This window comes from Diplotaxodon limnothrissa, linkage group LG23 (assembly GCF_057381915.1).
Source record: "Diplotaxodon limnothrissa isolate DT_005_m linkage group LG23, D_limnothrissa_male_GT1.1, whole genome shotgun sequence".
NCBI lineage: Eukaryota > Metazoa > Chordata > Actinopteri > Cichliformes > Cichlidae > Diplotaxodon > Diplotaxodon limnothrissa.
Window position 1 is genome coordinate 16,258,633 of NC_140617.1, and position 20,270 is coordinate 16,278,902.

The 20,270-nt window shown below is 40.7% G+C and overlaps 1 protein-coding gene and 1 pseudogene across 1 annotated transcript in view; one reads left to right on the plus strand and one right to left on the minus strand.

Annotated features, from left to right (window-relative positions):
• Positions 1–20,270, minus strand: part of naaladl2 (N-acetylated alpha-linked acidic dipeptidase like 2) — a 341,534-nt gene that overhangs the window by 179,069 nt on the left and 142,195 nt on the right. The window contains exon 7 of the mRNA XM_085348789.1: positions 16,518–16,661. Within this exon, the coding sequence (XP_085204915.1) occupies positions 16,518–16,661 (144 nt within the window). The remainder of the gene's footprint in view (positions 1–16,517; positions 16,662–20,270) is intronic.
• On the plus strand, positions 11,498–13,404 carry LOC146607765 (general transcription factor II-I repeat domain-containing protein 2 pseudogene; annotated as a pseudogene).

Here is a 20,270-nt window from a genome sequence, read left to right on the forward strand (position 1 = left end):
ATTAATCAATCTTTAAAGGGCACAACACATGGGGGAAGTGACATCTATCAGAAACACACACTCACACATACAAATACATGGCCACAGACTACAGAAAAGTACCAGGTATTCATTAACGTATTAATTAACATGAGCAATTAGAGATGCAAGAACGCAAATAACAACAATAGTTTCAAACTAAAATTCAAACAGGAAGCTAACTGGAAAAAAAAATAGGAAGATTTTAAATCTGAAATTTGACATAAAGGACCAGCTGGTTGGTAGTTTGCTTGTCAATGGATCTTTGAAAGCCAAGTCACCTCCAATGTGTATGTGTATAAGTTAATGTTAACAAGGTGCTTAGCTATAGATGTGTGATATCTATAGCTTAGCTATAGATATGAAATGGGTATCAGGAGTATTTTCTTTCTAAACACATTTGCTACAACTATACATTTCAAAATGGTAGCTATATGCTTATAAAATAAACTGTCTGGCAGATGAATGCTAAACATTTTGAATGTTAAAAATTTTTCTTATCTGCTATGTAAAAGGCTGTATTCATGAATGCTTTTATGGCAACTCAAGAATATGAAGTATGTGGGGTTATAGCAGATGGGCTTGCATATTGCACATTTATTTATTTATACATTTATTAACATCAAATAGATCATATACAGAATAAGCTAGTGTCTTACACAGATCTAATAAAATTAGATCTTTAATTTAATATATTATAAAAGGAATAATCAAGCTGGACACCACTTTAAATATGCACACATTTAAAAAATGCCAACATACATGCACAAATTCACTCACACGTACATTGCTAAAAGTACTGTGAGGGCAACCACATCATCTCGTTAAGGTCTGGTGAGCTCCATGGAGGGCCCCTAAGCAATTAACCAATGGCCAGCCAATATACCCAGCCTTAATTGAATGGGAATTAAAAGAGAAAATAAGGAGAAACGGAATTAAAAAGAAAGAGAAAAAAATGAAAGGAGGCAGACAGATGGAAACAAATGATAGTGGGATCCCAAGAGTGGTCAGAGGTGCAGCCAATCGATTGGAGACAGATTACATCTCTCTCGCTTTCTCTCTTTGTCTTCCCTTTTGACTCGCTCCCTCCCTTGCAACTATTCTTTCCCTCTTTCTGCCTCATTTGAAGTAATGGAAACACTTGAAAAAGAAGCCTACCTTGCAAAACCATTGGCTCTACAATAAGATCAGTCTTCGAAGATGCCTTTCTTCTAAGAGCAGGGACAAACACATGCACACAAACACTCACACACATTCAAAATGTCCACTCGAAAACCAACAGTACCCCTGCCAGAACTGGAACAGCATCTGACACACCATTTGCTACACTGAAATCATCTACTGTTTTGCCCAGTAGAGACCTAAAAACAAATAACTGAACCAAAATATCTACAAACTAAGACTCGTGGTATAGATTTTCAGGGATTCAAAAAAAAATTATGTTGACTGCAATACTCAAAAGCACCGAAATGTTTTAAACCTAATGAGTTTCAAATTCACAACTGGAAAAAAAGCAATAAAGTGAATGTGGTACACACATGCCCAATCACTCAGTCAATAGTACTCATGTCTTTGGCCACTGGGTTTTAGGGGTGCATCACTCCATCAGGCCACATGGGTGCATAAACGTGATGAACTGTGTGTGGGCTGTGTGACTGTTATCTGTGCAACATTGGAAAAGGGCAGAATGCAGTGTTCCATTCAATGACCAGCTGCTTGGATTTATCGAGAAATAAATGGAAATAGACAGACCATACACACGTTCAATAGGGGAAGCATGTGGACAACAAGAGATGACGACTGAGCAGAGACTCAAGTGAGAGACAGAGGGCTCAGGATAAGAAAGTGAGGGAGCAGAAGGTAGTGTTGTGATAGGGAACTGTAGTAAAGACACTGAGATAAAAAAAGGATTTAAACTTTCAAAAGCAGGAAAGAAAGAATTTTCCATTTATATTGTATACATTTCATTTTATATACATACTCACATATACAAAATGCTTCAATAGAGTACAAAAGTGGGAACACACATGTACCTCAATATGCCAATGAAAATATCCGTAGTCCTGCTTGTGTAGTAGTAAAGATGTCAAAAAACATCACCGCAGTCATAGTAGAACAAATGGCAAATTTGAAACTTTTATTAGATCAGTATTATCAGATCTGTGGCCATGTGTTCTGGACATTTGGGTGAGAGGTGCTGACCCGTCAACTGATCAACACTTGGTGGATAGCCTGTGGGATGCGGCTCAGGCAGTGGATGAAGCCAAAACTTGGGTGTGGGAGGAGTTCGGAGATTTTGACTGAGTCATGCTGGGCTTACACTGTGCGATTTTTTTCAGTCGTGCGATTCAGCTCCTGCTCAAACTGTACGATTGACTCGCAGGGGTTAGAAGTTCACAGGTCACGATGCAGGGTCTCACACTATACGACTGATGCGACCTGAGTGCTCACACTGTGCGTCCATAAAATGAAGGTTATAACAGAAATTCTGTCGCTCGCTCTCTCTGTCTTTCACTCACACAGACACGCACACCACCACCATCAACTTTGCTAAATTGCTAATGAAAAACATTGATCAGGCAGCTGTGATTGAGCAGCAGTGTAGATCCAACTATTTTCACGGTTGTTGTGTCGTGATAATTTTGTGAGGCCACATCGAAAAGGCTCGGATGAGCTTTCCAAAGTTCTACAAGTTGTACCTCCATCGCTTGTGTCCAGATCACACGCTGCACTGCCGTGCTGCGCCGTCTTTTTCGCTGACATTTGTGTTTGCGCGTGCGCAGTGTGACAAACTGCGGTGACACCCTCACGACGGTCGCGAGGATTTCAAACAGGTTTGAAATCCTCCCGACCAAGCGATTGATGATCGGGAGCTGGTCGTGAGGTGTTAATCGCGTCTCGTTACCCCACGTATACTACACGATGCACAACGCACGATGAAGGCCAAAATCGGGCTGATCGCCAAAACGGTCGCACGACTCAAAAATCGGCTCAAAATGGGCCAAAAATCGCACAGTGTAAGCCCAGCATCAGGTGGTGGAAGGAATATTTTGAGGACCTCCTTAAACCAACTCACATGTCTTCCATATAGGAAGCACAGTCTGGGGATGAGGGAATGACTCGTCCACCACTGGGGGTAAGGTTACTGAGGCATGGCCTCCTTGGTGTTCGACCTGAATTCCTGAAGGCTCTGGATGTTGTAGGGCTGTCTTGGTTGACATGCCTCTATAATGCTGCGTGGAGATCAGGGGTCATACCTCTGGATTGGCAGACTGGAATTTTGGTTCCCATCTTCAAGCATGGGGACTGGAGGGTGTGCTACAACTATAGAGGGATCACACTCCTCCGCCTTCCCAGGAAAGTCTTTGCCAGGGTCCCAAAAAGAAGAGTCTGTCTGTTAGTTGAACTTACAGGAGGAACAATGTGTTTTTTCATCCCAGTCGTGGAACACTGGACCAGCTCTTTCTCAAATATACTTAAGGGTGTATGGGAGTTTGCCCAACATGTGTTTTGTGGATTTGGAGAAGGCATTCGACTGAAGTGCTTTTGGAAGTATAGGATGTTAAGGTTAAGTGAGGTTAAGTGCCCACTCCGGGTCAGGGACGAATTAGTGGAGGATTTTAAGTATCTCGGGGTCTTGTTAAGTGAGGGGGGCGGGAGATCGACAGACTTATTGGTGCTGCGACTGCAGTGATGTGGATGCTGTATCGGTCTGTTGTGGCGAAGAGAGACCTTAGCATAAAAGCGTAGCTCTCGAGTTAACGGTTGATCGACATCCCTATCTTCACCTATGGTCAGAAGCTTTAGATAGTGACCGAAAAAATTAGATTGGGGATACAAGTGCTGGAAATAAGCTTTCCCCAAAGGGTGGCTGGCCTCTCCCTTAGAGACAGGGTGAGAAGTTCGTCCAGCTGGAGAGATCATATCTCATGGCTTGCCTGGGAACGCCATAGTGTTCCCCCAGATAAGCTGGATGAGGTGGCCCGGGGAGAGGGAGGTCTGGGATTCTCTGCTTAGGCTGCTGCCCCCTGACCTGGTCCAAGATAAGCGGAAGATGATGGGTGTACGGATGGATGAAAAACAGGTTAAAGTAGCTCTTAGAATTAAAGCTTGGCCTTGCACCTCTTCTTCTCATTCACAGTAGGTTAGTTAACAGCTGTTTCTCTCCAGCAAATAAAAAAGAATGGGCATACTGTAGACCCACTATGGGCTTCTTTCTGCTTTGTGTGGGCAGTCCACAGCCTGCCCACATGTGCCCTACAGTTAATACCAGTACTGGGCCTAACAGTCGGTAGCCCACTGTGGACCTCTGGCGTTTGCCCAACCCCCAAGAGGACATATTTGCTGCTGATGACTTGAACAAGATGTGAAACCAAGAAAACAGGAACATTTCATGCCAATCAAACTTTACAGCAATGAAAGTTCACATAATTAAATATTAAAAAATAACATGGGGAAAGATGGTATACAACTACAATAAAAGCTGACCCTTCTCACCCTGGACACAGTCTGTTTGACCTGCTCCCCTCAGGCAGGAGGCTCCGGTCCATTCGCACCAGAGCCTCTCGCCATAAGAACAGTTTCTTCCCCTCTGCTGTTGGACACATGAACAATAACCATATGACTGTTCCCACCACTAACACATGACCCTACGCTGTGTCACTGCATCATTCCATGCTTGGCACTGATCACCACCTGCACTCATGTATATATCTTTCTACGTAGCACTTTTAATTCTTATCCCTACTTTTATTTTTTCATGTCTATGTAAGTGCTATTTATGACACTATGTTTGCACTGAAGCACCGCAGCAATTTCCTAATGTTGTAAACCTGCTCAACATTTGGCAATAAACCCCATTCTGATTCTGATTCTGATTCTGATTCTAAAAAGGAGACGCAATACAAGACGAGAGAGCAAATGTATTCATGGATGCAAAAATTTTGGGCAGCAATTAAATTTTTTAATATTGAATTATTGTCAGCAGTTGTTGACTGAATAAAAATACTGAAATTAGGACTCTACAGAAGTCACTGTCAAACTGGGTGTATAATATGACTTACAACATATGCACCTCTATTTCTCTTGTAATTCTTTATCTGGAAGCTCACTTCATAAATTTGTCCAGTTCGTGGACTTTGCTACGAGAGGAGAACACACTTTGGACCATGTCTATTCAAACATCAGGCATGCTTTCAGAGCGACACCCCTCCCCCACCTGGCTGGATCTGACCACCTCTGCATGTCCCTCACCCCCACCTACACCCCCCTGCTGAGAAAAACAAAGCCCCAGACAAAGACAATAAAAACCTGGCCTGAAGGAGCCCTTTCTCAACTGCAGGACTGCTTCTCAACAACTGTATGGGATTTATTCTCCAGCCACAACCTCCAGGAGTACACGGACACTGTACTCTCGTACATCAGGAACTGTGTTGACAATGTCACCGTCAACAAAAGGGTCAGGGTGTTTCCAAATCAAAAACCCTGGATGAATAGCGAAGTGCAATCCCTCCTAAAAAGCCGCAACACTGCCTTCAAGTCAGGGGACAGGGCTGCGTATAGGGCGGCCAGGGCAGACCTGAGTAGAGGCATCAGGAAAGCTAAGGCTGCCTATAGGAGGAGGATTGAAGATCACTTTGCTGACAACGACCCCAGAAAAATGTGGCAGGGGATCAATCACATTACCAACTACAGAAGCAATAACCAGGCAACATCTAGGACTGATGCCTCACTGGCTGAGGATCTAAACCGTTTCTTCGCCCGCTTTGAGACGACCAAGCCCTCAGCTGCCACACCACTTCCACCCGCCCCCAGCACTGGCACACTAACACTTAGGGAGCACCAAGTGAGGTGTGTTCTAAGGTCAGTGAATCCCAGGAAGGCAGCAGGTCCTGATGGAATACATGGAAAGGTTCTCAGAGCATGTGCTGACGAACTGACCGGAGTCTTCACTAAAATCTTCGACCTTTCCTTGTCATCAAACACCGTCCCGCCCTGCCTCAAAACCTCCACCATCATCCCCATCGCCAAGAAGACAGCTGTGGCCAGCCCAAATGACTACAGGCCTGTTGCACTTACGCCTGTAGTGATGAAGTGCTTTGAGAGACTGGTCTGTCAGCACATCAGGGCCGGTCTGCCTCCCACTCTGGACCCCCACCAATTTGCCTACAGGACAAATCGTTCCACCGAGGACGCTATCACCATAGCGCTCCACACTGCGCTGAGTCACCTGGAGCACCGAGGAAGCTATGTGAGAATGCTCTTTCTGGATTTCAGCTCAGCATTCAATCATATCATCCCGGAGATCCTGGTCCAGAAACTGTCTCACCTGGGACTCTCCACCCCCATCTGCCTCTGGATCAAGGACTTCCTGACAAATAGACCACAGTCTGTCAGACTCGGCCCCCACCGGTCCAGCACCATCACACTCAGCACCGGGTCTCCACAAGGATGTGTTTTGAGTCCCCTCCTGTTTACGCTCTACACATCCGACTGCTCCCCTACCCATCTCTCAAACACCATCATAAAGTTCGCGGATGACACCACAGTGATTGGACTCATCTCAAGGGGGGATGAGTCGGACTACAGAGATGAGGTCAACAGACTGACTGAGTGGTGTTCAGTTAACAACCTCCAACTGAACACCACGAAAACTAAAGAACTTATCTTGGACTTCAGGAAGGGCAGAGCAGACCCGGCCCCACTTTACATTCACGGGAGCTGTGTGGAGAGGGTACACTCCATGAGGTTTCTGGGCGTGCAGATATCTGATGACCTCTCCTGGACTGCAAATACTACAGCGGTGGTTAAAAAGGCCCAGCAGCGTCTCCACTTTCTGAGAGTGCTCAGGAGGAACAACCTGGAGGAGAGGCTGCTGGTGACATTTTACAGAGCCACCATAGAGAGCATCCTAACGTACGGCATAACAACATGGTATGCAGGGTGCTCAGCTGCAGACAGGAAAGTACTGCAGAGGGTCATCAACACAGCCCAGAAGATCACTGGCTGCTCTCTGCCCAGCCTGGAGGTCACTGCAAACTCTCGGTACCTCAGCAGAGCTGGCAATATCATCAAGGACCACTCTCACCCCAGCAACCAACTGTTTGAACTATTACCGTCAGGCCGACGGTACAGGTCACATAAAACCAGGACAAACAGATTCAGGGATAGCTTCTTTCCCAGAGCTATCACCGTAGTAAATAAGCACAAAAACAATTGAACCTATTCCATACCGTCACTGTCATTATATTATGCTGCTATTCATACTGTCATTATATTAATGCTGCTATCCTGTATATATTGTACATACTATTGTTTGAGTACTTACGATTGTTTTTTTTGTACTTTTTATATTTTACATTTATATTTATTATTGAAACTTGCACCAAGGGAGTGGCACTCCAATTTCGTTGTACTCTGTACAATGACAATAAAGGCTATTCTATTCTATTCTATTCTATTCTATTCTATTCTATTCAGCACATACCTCAGATGCTTGACTAGACTGAAATTTGGGAAACGTGGAAGTCAAGTCAACACCTCAAATGCGTTGTTCTCCTCAAATCATTCCTAAACCATTTTTGCTTCGTGGTATGATGCTGAAAGAGGCCAGAGCCATCAGGGAGTGCCATTCCCATGAATGGGCGTACATGGTCTGTAACAATGCATAGGCTGGTAGTTTGTGCTAAAGTAACATCCACGTGGCAGGACCTATGACCTCTCAGCAGCACTTTCCCCAAAGCATCACACTACCTCCTCCTTCCTATTATATATCCTGATGCCATGTGTTCACAAGAAAAATTGATGCAAATACACCCAACCATCAACGTTAAACTGTTTGGTAACTGAAGCTACAGTAGCTCATCTAATGGGACCAACCTTTGTTCCCCAAATACAACAATGAGCCTTGATCACCCATTACACTGTCACAGTTACTTCACTGTTACTTTCTTGGACCAATTTTGAAGGATACTGACTACTGCAGACTGGGGGCACCACACAAGACCTCCAGCTTCCAAGATACTCTGACCCAGTTATCTAGTCTTCACTCCTGCTTCCAACACAAACTGTTTACTTGCTACCTAATATGTCCCACCCACTAACAGGTGCAATGATGGTCATATTTGAAAAAAAAAATAGTGGTACAAAAACATATATTTTTAGTTATAATCAGAATTATTCAGAAAAATGTAGTTCATCATTAGCAATCTAACTTACACACATTGCATAGCATTCCACAGCAGTATTAAAACATTTAAATACTACTTGCAAGTAGTGTTCATATATATTTTCTTTTATGAGCTTCTTAGCCTCTTTGACATTCGCTGATTGCTTTCTTCCGTTTCTGTTTCTTTTCTCTCAGCACCAGCCTAATTATCACATTTGGAAAAAAGTATTTTTGCTCAGATGTATTGCCTATATTGTTTGCATCTTTTAGCAGAAGGAGGTCTGTTGTAATGATGTCTTTCAAACTATTTATTCTATTATTTACAGTTAATCTGTATAGAAATACAATGCTGTAGTAACAGGTGATATAAAATATAGAGTATAATGGATCAGGTCCCCTGTTGCCCCTCAAATTTAACTTCTTTTATCAGTTTCTATAGCTGTCTTATTCTGAAAAACTGAATTTTTGCACAGCAGTGAAAAATGAATAAAAACGACCAGACATGGTGTTGTCAAATCAACCAGAGTGCCAGAAATAAAACCTAAAAAATGTCAGCACTCAATCTAGACACTCTTTGTCTGGAAACATTTTTCATAGTTCTGGCACATTCAAAATTAAGAGTCTCAAATAATACTATTAAAAATGGCTGCAGCATTGTTGCACTTTGTTTGGGTTCCATCAAATTTGAACAATTTTCAACCTTCAGTAACATAAATGTGCAACTTGTTATAATAAGGCTGCTATTTACGTTTTGATTTTCAGTTTAGATTAGATAGAAGCATTTCTTTTAAATGACGATGCACACAGGTAGACTATTTTCAAAACTCTCCCAAGTTTCTCTTATCCATGCAAGCCAAAATGAAAATGTAGGCCACACTTGTTCATTCTGGCCTAAAACTCCAAATCAATAACTGTTTTGTGTCTTACTTTAGGATGGGAATAAGTGGATTCATATTTGTATGGTTCAATATTTTTTTCCGTCTATAGCAGATTTTACTTGTTTTTTGATACTGTACACAATACAACTCATTAACCGTTTTAAAACTGGTTCTGAGATTATGCTTTTGTTCATGGCTTCCAGAAGCCCTCAGTCACCAATTTAAATTCCAATTCTAAGTAAGTAAATTTACCGTAAAATCATTTTTAGACAGTTCAGTGATTGATTAAAAAAATTTTCACATGCTCTGAATGCATGTAAAATCTTTAGGTACCAAAACCCACTATGAATTATCCTTTAAACCAGATATGTTTGACTATGACCTCAATGCTGTTAATGTAGTGTACAAATTTTGTACTAATTGCAAATCTAGATTAGTAAATTCTATAAAATGATATGACGATGTATTCCATATGGAGAACATATAGAGAATAAAAAACAAAGGACTTAAGATTCGCTCAGGACATGCTGCTTTTTAAACCCTTCCACAAAACCTTAGAGTTGCAGTGGTGAGGAGGCATTTGGGTCACATCTGTGAGTTAACCAAGCAATGTTTGCTGGAAATTCCAGGTTATGAACTCCATGAGTCACCATAGAGTGTGACTGATATGCAAGCATGGGTAGGTGCTGGTGAAGGTTATCCATGTGAGTGCTGCAGAAACAGCATCTCACACACTTATTCTTGCATTTCAAATCTAGACTTTCTTTTAACACTTTATTTTATGTTTTATTGGTTATGTAACTTTATGCGCCTTTTGTGTGTTTGTTTTAAACGTCTCTGTTTAATGCTGTCTTGTGATTAAAAAATATCCCCACATCTATGATGAAATAAATTAATAAACATCCAGCAGTTAATAAATATTTTCCAAATTATTTCTAGTTCAGCACTGGACCTATTAATTTCATTTGAAAATGTTTTGGCTGGCAGTCAGTTTCATGTTGTTAAATAACTTCTTTCTTCTATTTAACAGGGGCTAATATCCAGTCAAGTGATGAAGAAAAGCCAGAGCTAAAGTAACTAACCCGAACTAAAGATGATTTGTGATTGAACATGTAAACATGTTTTAAATATGTATTGATTCAAATTTTAAGCTAAATATTTTTCTTTTGATTAGCTAATTTTTAAACCAAATAATTTTTTTTCAGCTCTAGTCTGAATCAAATCTAGGACAGATGTCTTTAGTGTAATTATAGACAGACTGTGACATGCCCTGATACTGGACTCAAAATGATTGAAAGGGATCCATGCAAAGCCTGTAATTGGATTGCAGCAGGACATCTGTAGGACAGTTGATAATATACTCTACACCAGCGGTCTCCAACCTTTTTTGCGCCACGGACCGGTTTATGCCCGACAATATTTTCACGGACCGGCCTTTAAGGTGTCACGGACAAATACAACAAAATAAAACTAGTACCGGTACCGAAAAAAGAAGATTTATTCATAACACACGTGAAAAGACCCAGGAAAACAGATTTAACGATCAAAACGATAACAAAATAACGCTGAAAACCGATAAAAACCCTGAAAACCATACATTTCACACCTGAGCCTCAACTCTCGCGGCCCGGTACCAAACAACTCACGGACCGGTACCGGTCCGAGGCCCGGGGGTTGGGGACTGCTGCTCTACACTGCTTGCCCATGCCTGACACTTGTTAAAGGAATGTTTTATTCTTTCAAAATAAAATTACCTGCTATTAGGGCTGCTCAATTAATCGAATTTTAATCGCGATTACGATCTGGGCTTTCAACAATCATTAAAAATGACTGTGCCGATTATGAGCACCTCCCTCATGCTTTACTCTCGCGCTGCTCCGCTCTGCATTTCGAACATGCGTCACAACAATTAAGAGGACCCGAGGGAAGCTCGGAAAGCTAAGCAGAAGTTATTTGGAGAGGAGAGTGACTGCCGTTGGTTGAAAAGAGAGGTAAAAAAAACTTCAGTGGTGTGGAAACATTATGGGTTCGCGGAGTCAGACGTGGATCAAGTAGACACAGTGTGTAAACTTTGCTACATCACTAAACATAGATGTTTACATTTTTCATTTATTTTTTATATTGCAAACATTTGCACTGTTATCAGTATTTGCACACTATTTTATATTATTTTTTTTAAAGTCATTATTCAATACATTGTTATTGTTAACCCTTTAAAGCCGGTCAGAGCAGCACACTCTGTTTTGTGTAACTATTTTTGAGTCCCTGTAGAACATAGGTGTCAAACTCTGGCCCGCGGGCCAAATTTGGCCCGCAGCCTAATTACATTTGGCCCGCGAGGCCATACCAAATTACTATTAGAGCTGGCCCGCCGGTCTTAAGCAGCGCATGTACTGCTAATACTACAACTCCCAGGATGCTCTGTTGGCGTTTTGGCGCGTCAGTCAGGACAGGACCCATTAACGCCCTCTCCTCTGTTGACTGTAGTCATAGCAACCGCGCGAATACTGCCGCGCTACCTCTCCCAAAATGGCGAAAAGAAAGAACGAAAACAGGAGCTTCCTGGACAGGTGGGAGACAGAATATCTGTTTACCTATGTAAAAGACAGACCTGTTTGTCTTGTATGTGGAGCTCATGTGGCTTTAACCAAGGAGTACAACATTAGACGACACTATGAAACGAAACACCAAGAGAAGTACAAGGACCTGGACATGACTCAAAGGCGCCGGAAAGCAGAAGAGATGAAAAGAAGTTTTGTTTCACAACAGACTATGTTCAAAAAAGCCATATCACAAAGTGAGGCTGCTGTAAAGGCTAGTTTTGTTGTGGCAGCAGAGATCGCAAAATCAGCCCGGCCCTTCAGTGAGGGAGAGTTTGTGAAAAGTTGTATGATGAAAGTTTGCGACGTTGTGTGCCCAGAGAAAAAGCAAGCATTTTCAAATGTTAGCCTGAGCAGAAACACAGTAGCTGATCGCACACGTGAACTTGCCAACAATCTAAATAACCAGCTGATGGAGAAGGGAAACAGTTTCGTTGCATTCTCCCTCGCTGTGGATGAGAGCAGCGACGCCTCTGATACTGCCCAGCTTTCAGTCTTCATCCGTGGTGTGGACTCAACTCTCTGTGTTACGGAAGAACTTTTAGGATTAAAATCAATGCATGGAACAACCACAGGGAAGGAAATATTTGAAGAGGTTTCCAAATGTCTAACTGAAATGAAGTTGCCATGGGAAAAACTTGTGGGGTTAACGACAGATGGTGCACCAGCGATGTGTGGTCAAAGGAGCGGACTGGTGGGCAGGGTACGGGAGAAGATGCGAGCGGAGAACTGTGCAGGTGAGCTGACTGTTTATCACTGCATCATACATCAAGAATCACTTTGTGGTAAAGCCCTAAAGATGGAACATGTTATGACCGCAGTAACACGAGTAGTTAACTTTATAAGAGCCAAAGGTCTGAATCACCGCCAATTCAAATCTTTTCTTGAGGAGTGTGGTTCGGAATACGGAGACGTGCCGTATCACACGGAGGTGAGGTGGTTAAGCCGAGGGAAAGTACTGAACAGATGTTTCGAGCTACGCGAGGAAATATTTCAGTTTCTGGAAAGCAAAGGGCAAGACACAGCTGAGCTCAGGGAGCAAGAGTTTCTGTGTGAGCTGGCCTTTATGTGTGATATCACGAGCCATCTCGATGCGCTGAACCTGCAGCTTCAGGGACGGGGGCGTATCATCACAGATATGTACGCTGCAGTGAGGGCTTTTAAAACGAAATTGTGCCTGTGGCAGAATCAGATGCTACAAGGAAACCTGGGCCATTTTCCCTGCTGCCAAACGATGAACATGCAAATCTCTACTGCTGTGTTCCCATGCGTACAGTTTGCTGAAAAACTCTGTGTACTCAGTACTGAGTTTACCCGGCGGTTTGCCGACTTTGACGCCCAGAAATGTCGATTTGAACTGCTCAGTAATCCTTTTGCAGTTGACGTGGCAAAAGCACCAACAAACCTCCAAATGGAGCTGATTGAACTCCAGTGTAGTGACACGCTGAAATCAAAGTATGATGCTGTGGGCGCTTCACAATTTCCACATTTCATCCCTGACACAATGCCTGGGCTCCGCACCCACGCTGCTCAGATGCTCTCCATGTTCGGCAGCACTTACCTATGTGAGCAACTATTCTCCTCAATGAAGATGGCCAAAACATCTCACAGGAGACGTCTGACCGATGAACACCTTCACTCGATCCTGAGGATTTCCTCAGCTCAGAGCCTGAGCCCAGACATTGAGGAACTAGCATCCAAGAAGAGATGCCAGGTATCTGGCTTGGACGCATCAGAGTAGATCAGTGTGTAGCAAACTGAGCTATAATTACCATTTTCTTTGTGCAATTTGTCTTGCTACTCCCAGACATGGGCTTGAATGGTTTCACGTTTAATGATATTTTTATTAGTTAAGTGGTTTATTATTGTTATTTTATTTTTACATTTATTATTAGCCTGGGGAAAAAGTTTACTGCTAAAATTTAAATCAGAAGGCTGCAAATACAATTTTTATTTAAGAAATGCATTCCAGTGATATGTTATTTAATTGGAATTTCAATTTTGCATGTGTGCAATATTAAGTTATATATGTTTATATAAGTTCTATATCGTTCAGTATTAAGCGTTGCTTATTCCATATTCAGTTTTTCAGCAAAACTTATTTGAGTCTGTAAGAAAAGGTTCCTTGTTATATCTGGAGGAAGATTTTTTTCAATAAATATTAACGTTGGCCCGCGACTTTGTTCCAGTTTTGAATTTTGGCCCACTGTGTATTTGAGTTTGACACCCCTGCTGTAGAACCTGAACCATGTAAGCTAGCGCAATAGTGTTTTTTGCATATGAAACTTACATCTAATGCCATCAGCTTGTCCTCAGTCATGGTTTCCTTCCACATAAAGCTTTGCAAAAATTGCATAAAAAGCGCTTGCAGGGACAAAAACATAATATTCCAGAAACAGGCTTTGCCGATCCGATCAGCTTTTCGTAACACTTCCCACATTGAAACAGCCGTCAGCGAGAACTATCGCATGTCGCCATTTCCTGCCCGAAACAGGAAGTGACTTCATTTTCGCTAAAAATGTAGTTTTTTACTTGTAGGCCTTGTTTGACTTTTCTGAATAGTTTCTGGGATGCTTAGAACTCCTATTGCACTGCTGGAAATAGTTTATTTTGATGCACATGCTGTTTTCTTTGCAAATTTGCATCATAGGATTGTTTTTTTGTTTTTCCTGCAGTATATAAAAATTGCTGTATCTCCAAAATAAAACTATGAAGACACTCAAAATAAATTTCCTGTTGTTGTAAACTATTTTTTGCAACTTTTTTGTATTTAAAGTTTTGAGGGATAAACCTCTTAAATTTCTCCAAGTAGAAATATATGTAAAAAAAACAAAAACGATTTTCAGTTTTTTTTTGTAATTTATTGCACTTTTTTGCAATTAATGTAGTTACTATGGACTTAATGCATACATATTATTAAAATATGGGCTATAACAGTTGTATTGATGTATAGCAACTTGAAATGCTCCCACAAATGGCACTACAACATGTAAAAAAAATAATATAAGCTCTGGCGGACTTGGTTCTATGGTAGGTCTTAAAGGGTTAAATAAATATCGTCAAATAATCGAGATCTCAATTTTAGTGAAAATAATCGTGATTATCATTTTTGCCATAATCAAGCAGCCCTACCTGCTATAGTAAATAGAATCACTGGTTGATATTTGACATATTTTTTTATTGCTTCTAAGTGCTCAGCTTTCCTCTGTCTCTGCTCTTCCCTAACTTCAATCAGTTGAGGCAGATGGCCATCAAACGTGAATCCAGTTCAGCCCAGGATGATTTTATATTAAAAGAGGGTTTTTTCCCTTTTTATTGCAGCCGCTCCACAAAGGAAATTATTGACTTTCTCTATGTATTTGCCTACTGACAGGTCAACACTAGGGGTGTCATTCTGACCTTTATCTCTTTTGTCTCTTCTTTAATGTGATGGATTCTCAGTTAACGTTTTACACATCTTTTGCCATTACTTTTACAAAACTAGCTTTTATGTTGCTCTCAGACATTTACACTGCAAAGTGCTTACTCATAGGGGGTCATATCATTGTTGGATTTGCATGTATTATTGTAGGGTCTACCTTATAATATATAGCGCCTTGAGGCAACTGTTGTTGTGATTTGGCGCTGTATAATTAAAATTGAATTGAATTGAACTAGCAAATACAACATTTTGTTACTGCTAATTAGCATAAATAGCTCATCATAGTTTTTCTCAACCTATGTTTAAGCATCAGCACAAAACATGCTCCTATAATGATTAAACTAAAACTGTATGTCACCATAAACTTTGGGTAATATACTAGTAGCTAAAAAGAACCAGTAACAATAAGCTATAGTAATGAATCAGTCCCTTCTTTAATCTCCACCATGACTGTCACATAATCCTCCTTATATGTCTCTTACCTCTTATACTCCTTTCTGCCTTTTTACATTCATGCATCAAGCTGCTCTACCTTAAATAACATTTATAATGTTTTCTATTTAAAATCTATAAGTAATGTAATGAGAGCTCAACAGCAGTAGGGTTGGAAGCTTCCACAGGATCACAGAGGTCCAATTTAGAAAAGTTATATGTGTAACTTTTTCACTCAGTGAGTCTAACTAGACTATTTTCAACTATGAGTGCTATATATACATATGCAGTGGTTAAGAAAGTTGTCCTAACAGAGTGGTTTTGGATGGAAGACAGACAGATCCAGTACAAAAATGCAAGCTCTAGACACAGACCCTAAACTCACAATGGTAAATGAAATGGTAAATGGCCTGTATATAGCGCTTCACTAGTCCCTAAGGACCCCAAAGCGCTTTACATATCCAGTCATCCACCCATTCACACACACATTCACACACTGGTGATGGTAAGCTACATTGTAGCCACAGCCACCCTGGGGCGCACTGACAGAGGCGAGGCTGCCGGACACTGGCGCCACCGGGCCCTCTGCCCACCACCAGTAGGCAACGGGTGAAGTGTCTTGCCCAAGGACACAACGACCGAGACTGTTCAAGCCGGGGCTCGAACCGGCAACCTTCCGATTACAAGGCGAGCCACAATAGGCACCCTAAGGATAAGGGAGACTAATAGAACCTAGATGAACTGATAAATCTATATCCTATGCTTTTAAGCACAATGCTTCATTGATCATAATGCCTGGTTTAATCCAAACATGTCCTAAAGCTGTGTCACTCATGTGCTCCATACACTGCCCCATTCATGCATGCTGTAACTTTTCGCTTGTGATTGAAGCTGGTTTGTTTTTATCAATTAAAAAAAAAAAACCCTCATACTTTTGAAAACACTTTCTGTTGAATGAGACATTATTAGCAACTCTGGTTTCCTGTAGTCTGTGTGCTTACCTGTATTGGGAGGCATTGCTAGAGGAATACAAGAGCCTTCCTGGCCCGTGGATGGCGATGACAGCAATGTCTTGGCGAGGAGGGCAGAGATGGGCTGAACCAACAAAGATGTCAGACTTCCTCGTGCTTCCTTTGACAACCCAACTAGAGAGATAAAAAAAAGAAAACATAGTCAGAAACTTGAGAGGCTACAACAAAAACAGACAAAACTTGTTACTTGTGTAATTCAAAGTAACTCTATCATTACAGAGACTTTATAAAAAACAAAACAAAACATGGAAATACTCAAAGTTCTCATTTGGAGTTTGTCCTATTTACTATGCTAACCCTGGAAAACATTCAGGATTTATAAAGGTCAGTACAGAACTTGTATAACAAATGGACAGTAAACTGACAGATGAAAAAGAACACAGAAATTAATAGAGAGAGAATTAACTGCACATTAAATGAACTGAAATGAGATGAACTAATGAGAATGAGGAAGGCAATCACAAAGTAGCAAAACACAGTATGCAATCAACGACAAAGGAAAAATAAATATTTTTTAAGAATACAGTGCTAATCAAAAGTTTAAGACAACTTGAAAAATGGCAAAAAAAACAAACAACCCAAAAAACCAAAATCAGGTAAAAAAAAAAAAAATCAGAGCTTCAACATGCAACAACAAGAAATGGGACTGAGACAAAACATTTTTTTGAGGATGCAATTTATTGAAAAACAACACTTAAACTAAAACAGGCTGTTTTACAGCTGATTAAAAGTTTAAGACCACACCTCCAAAAAAAACCTGTAACCCCCCGCCAAAAAAAAAGAAATCAAAGTTCCAAACATGAACTCAGTAATGAGTAGCTCCAGCGTTATTGTTGATCACTGTTGATCAAATTCGTTGGGCATATTTGATGCAAGCGTTTCCACGAGGTGAGTGGGAACATTTCTCCAAGTGGTGAAGACGGCCACACAAAGGGCATCTATTGTCTGGAACTGTTGTCCATTTTTGTAAACTTCCCTTGCCATCCATCCCCGAAGGTTATCAATTGGTTTTAGATCAGGGGAACAGAACATGCAGGATGTTCCATAAGAGTGATGTTATTCTCCTGGAAGAGGTCCCCTCCACTGTGCCACGTAGAAAACATCTCAGGTGGGATCTGTGGGATTGTCATGCCAGTAACGTTGGAAACCATCAGAACCATTAAGGTTAATTTTTTTTTCTCATCAGAGAAAAAAATGTCCCATGTTGGTGAAATCTTTTGGGGTCTTCCACTTGACTTTTTTGTTCCATAACCCTCAGGATCATTGAAGAAATTCCAAATGACTGTCTTACTCCATCCGACCTCAGCAGCGATTGTGCGCTGTGAGAGACCCAACCCGACCACGTTCAAAAAGGGGACGTTTTTTTGCCTTTACCATCAGAAAATTATGACATTGTAACTACCTGACGGAAAATAATAATGAATCCACATGTTTGCAAAGATTTGGCCTTTTAAAGGACTGTGGTCCGAAACTGTTGATCAGCTGTAAAACAGCCAGTTTCAGTTGTTTTCAACAAATTGAATGCTCAAAGAAATGTTTTGTCTCCTTGGAACCTTGTTCCAAAGGATTCGTGATCTGTAATAAAAAAACAAAAACAAATGAAAACTAAACATTGGTTTCAAGTTTTCTTTCCATTTCCTGACTTCAATGTAATAGACAAAAAAAATAATAAAAGATGGATTATTGGTATAACATCGACTGTACAGTCAGTACAGTTAATGAGGTTTAATGAGGCAGTTTGTTGTTAACATATGTAGAAATTATTTGGTTGATTACACACTTGAAACAAAATGATTACCATCAGTTGGTCACAGTTTAAATTTCCGTGTTTTTGTTTACTGATAAGAACACACGTCACTATTATGGAAATACAGAAATATAATTGATTTATCTTACTTCACAGGATACTATTCATCAAAAAAGTGACACAAATTCAAAAAAATCAACAAAAAACAACACACTGAAGTCTGCCACATGATGAAGAACACATTATTTGCCTGTGCCATATCCTGCTTAATTCATCATTCAGTTATCATTATGGGCAGGCTTGTCTGATTATCCTGACTGCTCTCCTGTCACTACCAGAAACACTGTTTGTCCTTCACAGGTTTCATCTATCCAGGGAAGAGTTGTGTCCATGTTACTGGGCACCTTTTATCTTCATTCCAATGTTATCTTCACTGTTATTGTGCTCTTCTTTTGTCCTTTTCTCCTTCAGCCCTTTAAGTTACTTCGAACAGAAATGATTTTTAAATATTCAGCCAATATGAACAATTGTCATCACTTTTTTTTGCCATCATTAAGAAAATAAAATAAAATTCACTTACTTAAGGTCCATGCAGTTTGAATAAATAGCCAAGCAACATCATTCCCCCGAGCCTTAAATATATATACTTGGGGTAGACAACATGTACTAGGTGTAGACGAATATTATGACTGATTGCAACAGTAACAAAGGCTTAAAAAACAATAGCAGAAGTGCTACCATCCACCTCGAGTAACCGCTATTGTAAAAATCCAGTCATCACTTTCCCTTAAGAGAAGTTAAAAATTCCAAAAACTCACTCATTTATGGCCATGAGCTCTGAGAAATGAGTAAAAGAATTAGACTGTGGATACATGCAACTGAAATGGAATTCCTCTACATGGTTTCTAACCTCAGCCTAAGTTGTCTGGTAATAATAATAATAATAATAATAATAATGGATTGGATTTATATAGCGCTTTTCAAGGCACCCAAAGTGCTTTACAATACCACTATTCATTCACTCTCACATTCACACACTGGTAATGAGCTTAGATTAGAGCCTCTGCTCATTTGCATGAGAGAGTCAGCGGAGATGTTTCAGGCATCTCGAGATGCCTCCTATATATCTTCTGTTGGAGGTCTTACTGGCATGCTCAGTCAAAAAGAAGCCCAGGGTAGCCCATGAGCACACAGGAGAGATTATATCTTATCCGGCCTGGGAAAATCTCAAGATCCCCCAAGAAGAACTGGAAAATGTTGCTGGGGAAAACAACATCTGGAATATCCTGCTGCTGCCAAAGCAACTCAGATAAGAAGAAAATGATTGGATGGATGTTCACTTTATTTGTAGGTGTTTTATATACATACTTAGTGTCATTTAAAAATTGCTTGTAACATATCTCTAAGTTAATGTGTTCAAATGAGAAGCAAAGCATATATTCAATGCCTCCTTATTACTACTGTAACTAAAACAAAAACAATATAATCAATTCAGCAAACAACAGTTTAAACACTTTTGTGGCTTCCTTACTGTCATAAATTCAGTTTTAATTTTAATGTATCTGTTGTATATCTTCTGTATATCATATCATAAAATGGCAGGACTTTTTGCAATGCAGTACATACAGTGGGGCAAAAAAGTATTTAGTCAGCCACCGATTGTGCAAGTTCCCCCACTTAAAATGATGACAGAGGTCAGTAATTTGCACCAGAGGTACACTTCAACTGTGAGAGACAGAATGTCAAAAAAAAAATAATCCATGAATCCACATGGTAGAACTTGTAAAGAATTTATTCGTAAATTAGGGTGGAAAATAAGTATTTGGTCAATAACAAAAATACAACTCAATACTTTGTAACATAACCTTTGTTGGCAATAACAGAGGTCAAACGTTTACTATAGGTCTTTACCAGGTTTGCACACACAGTAGCTGGTATTTTGGCCCATTCCTCCATGCAGATCTTCTCGAGAGCAG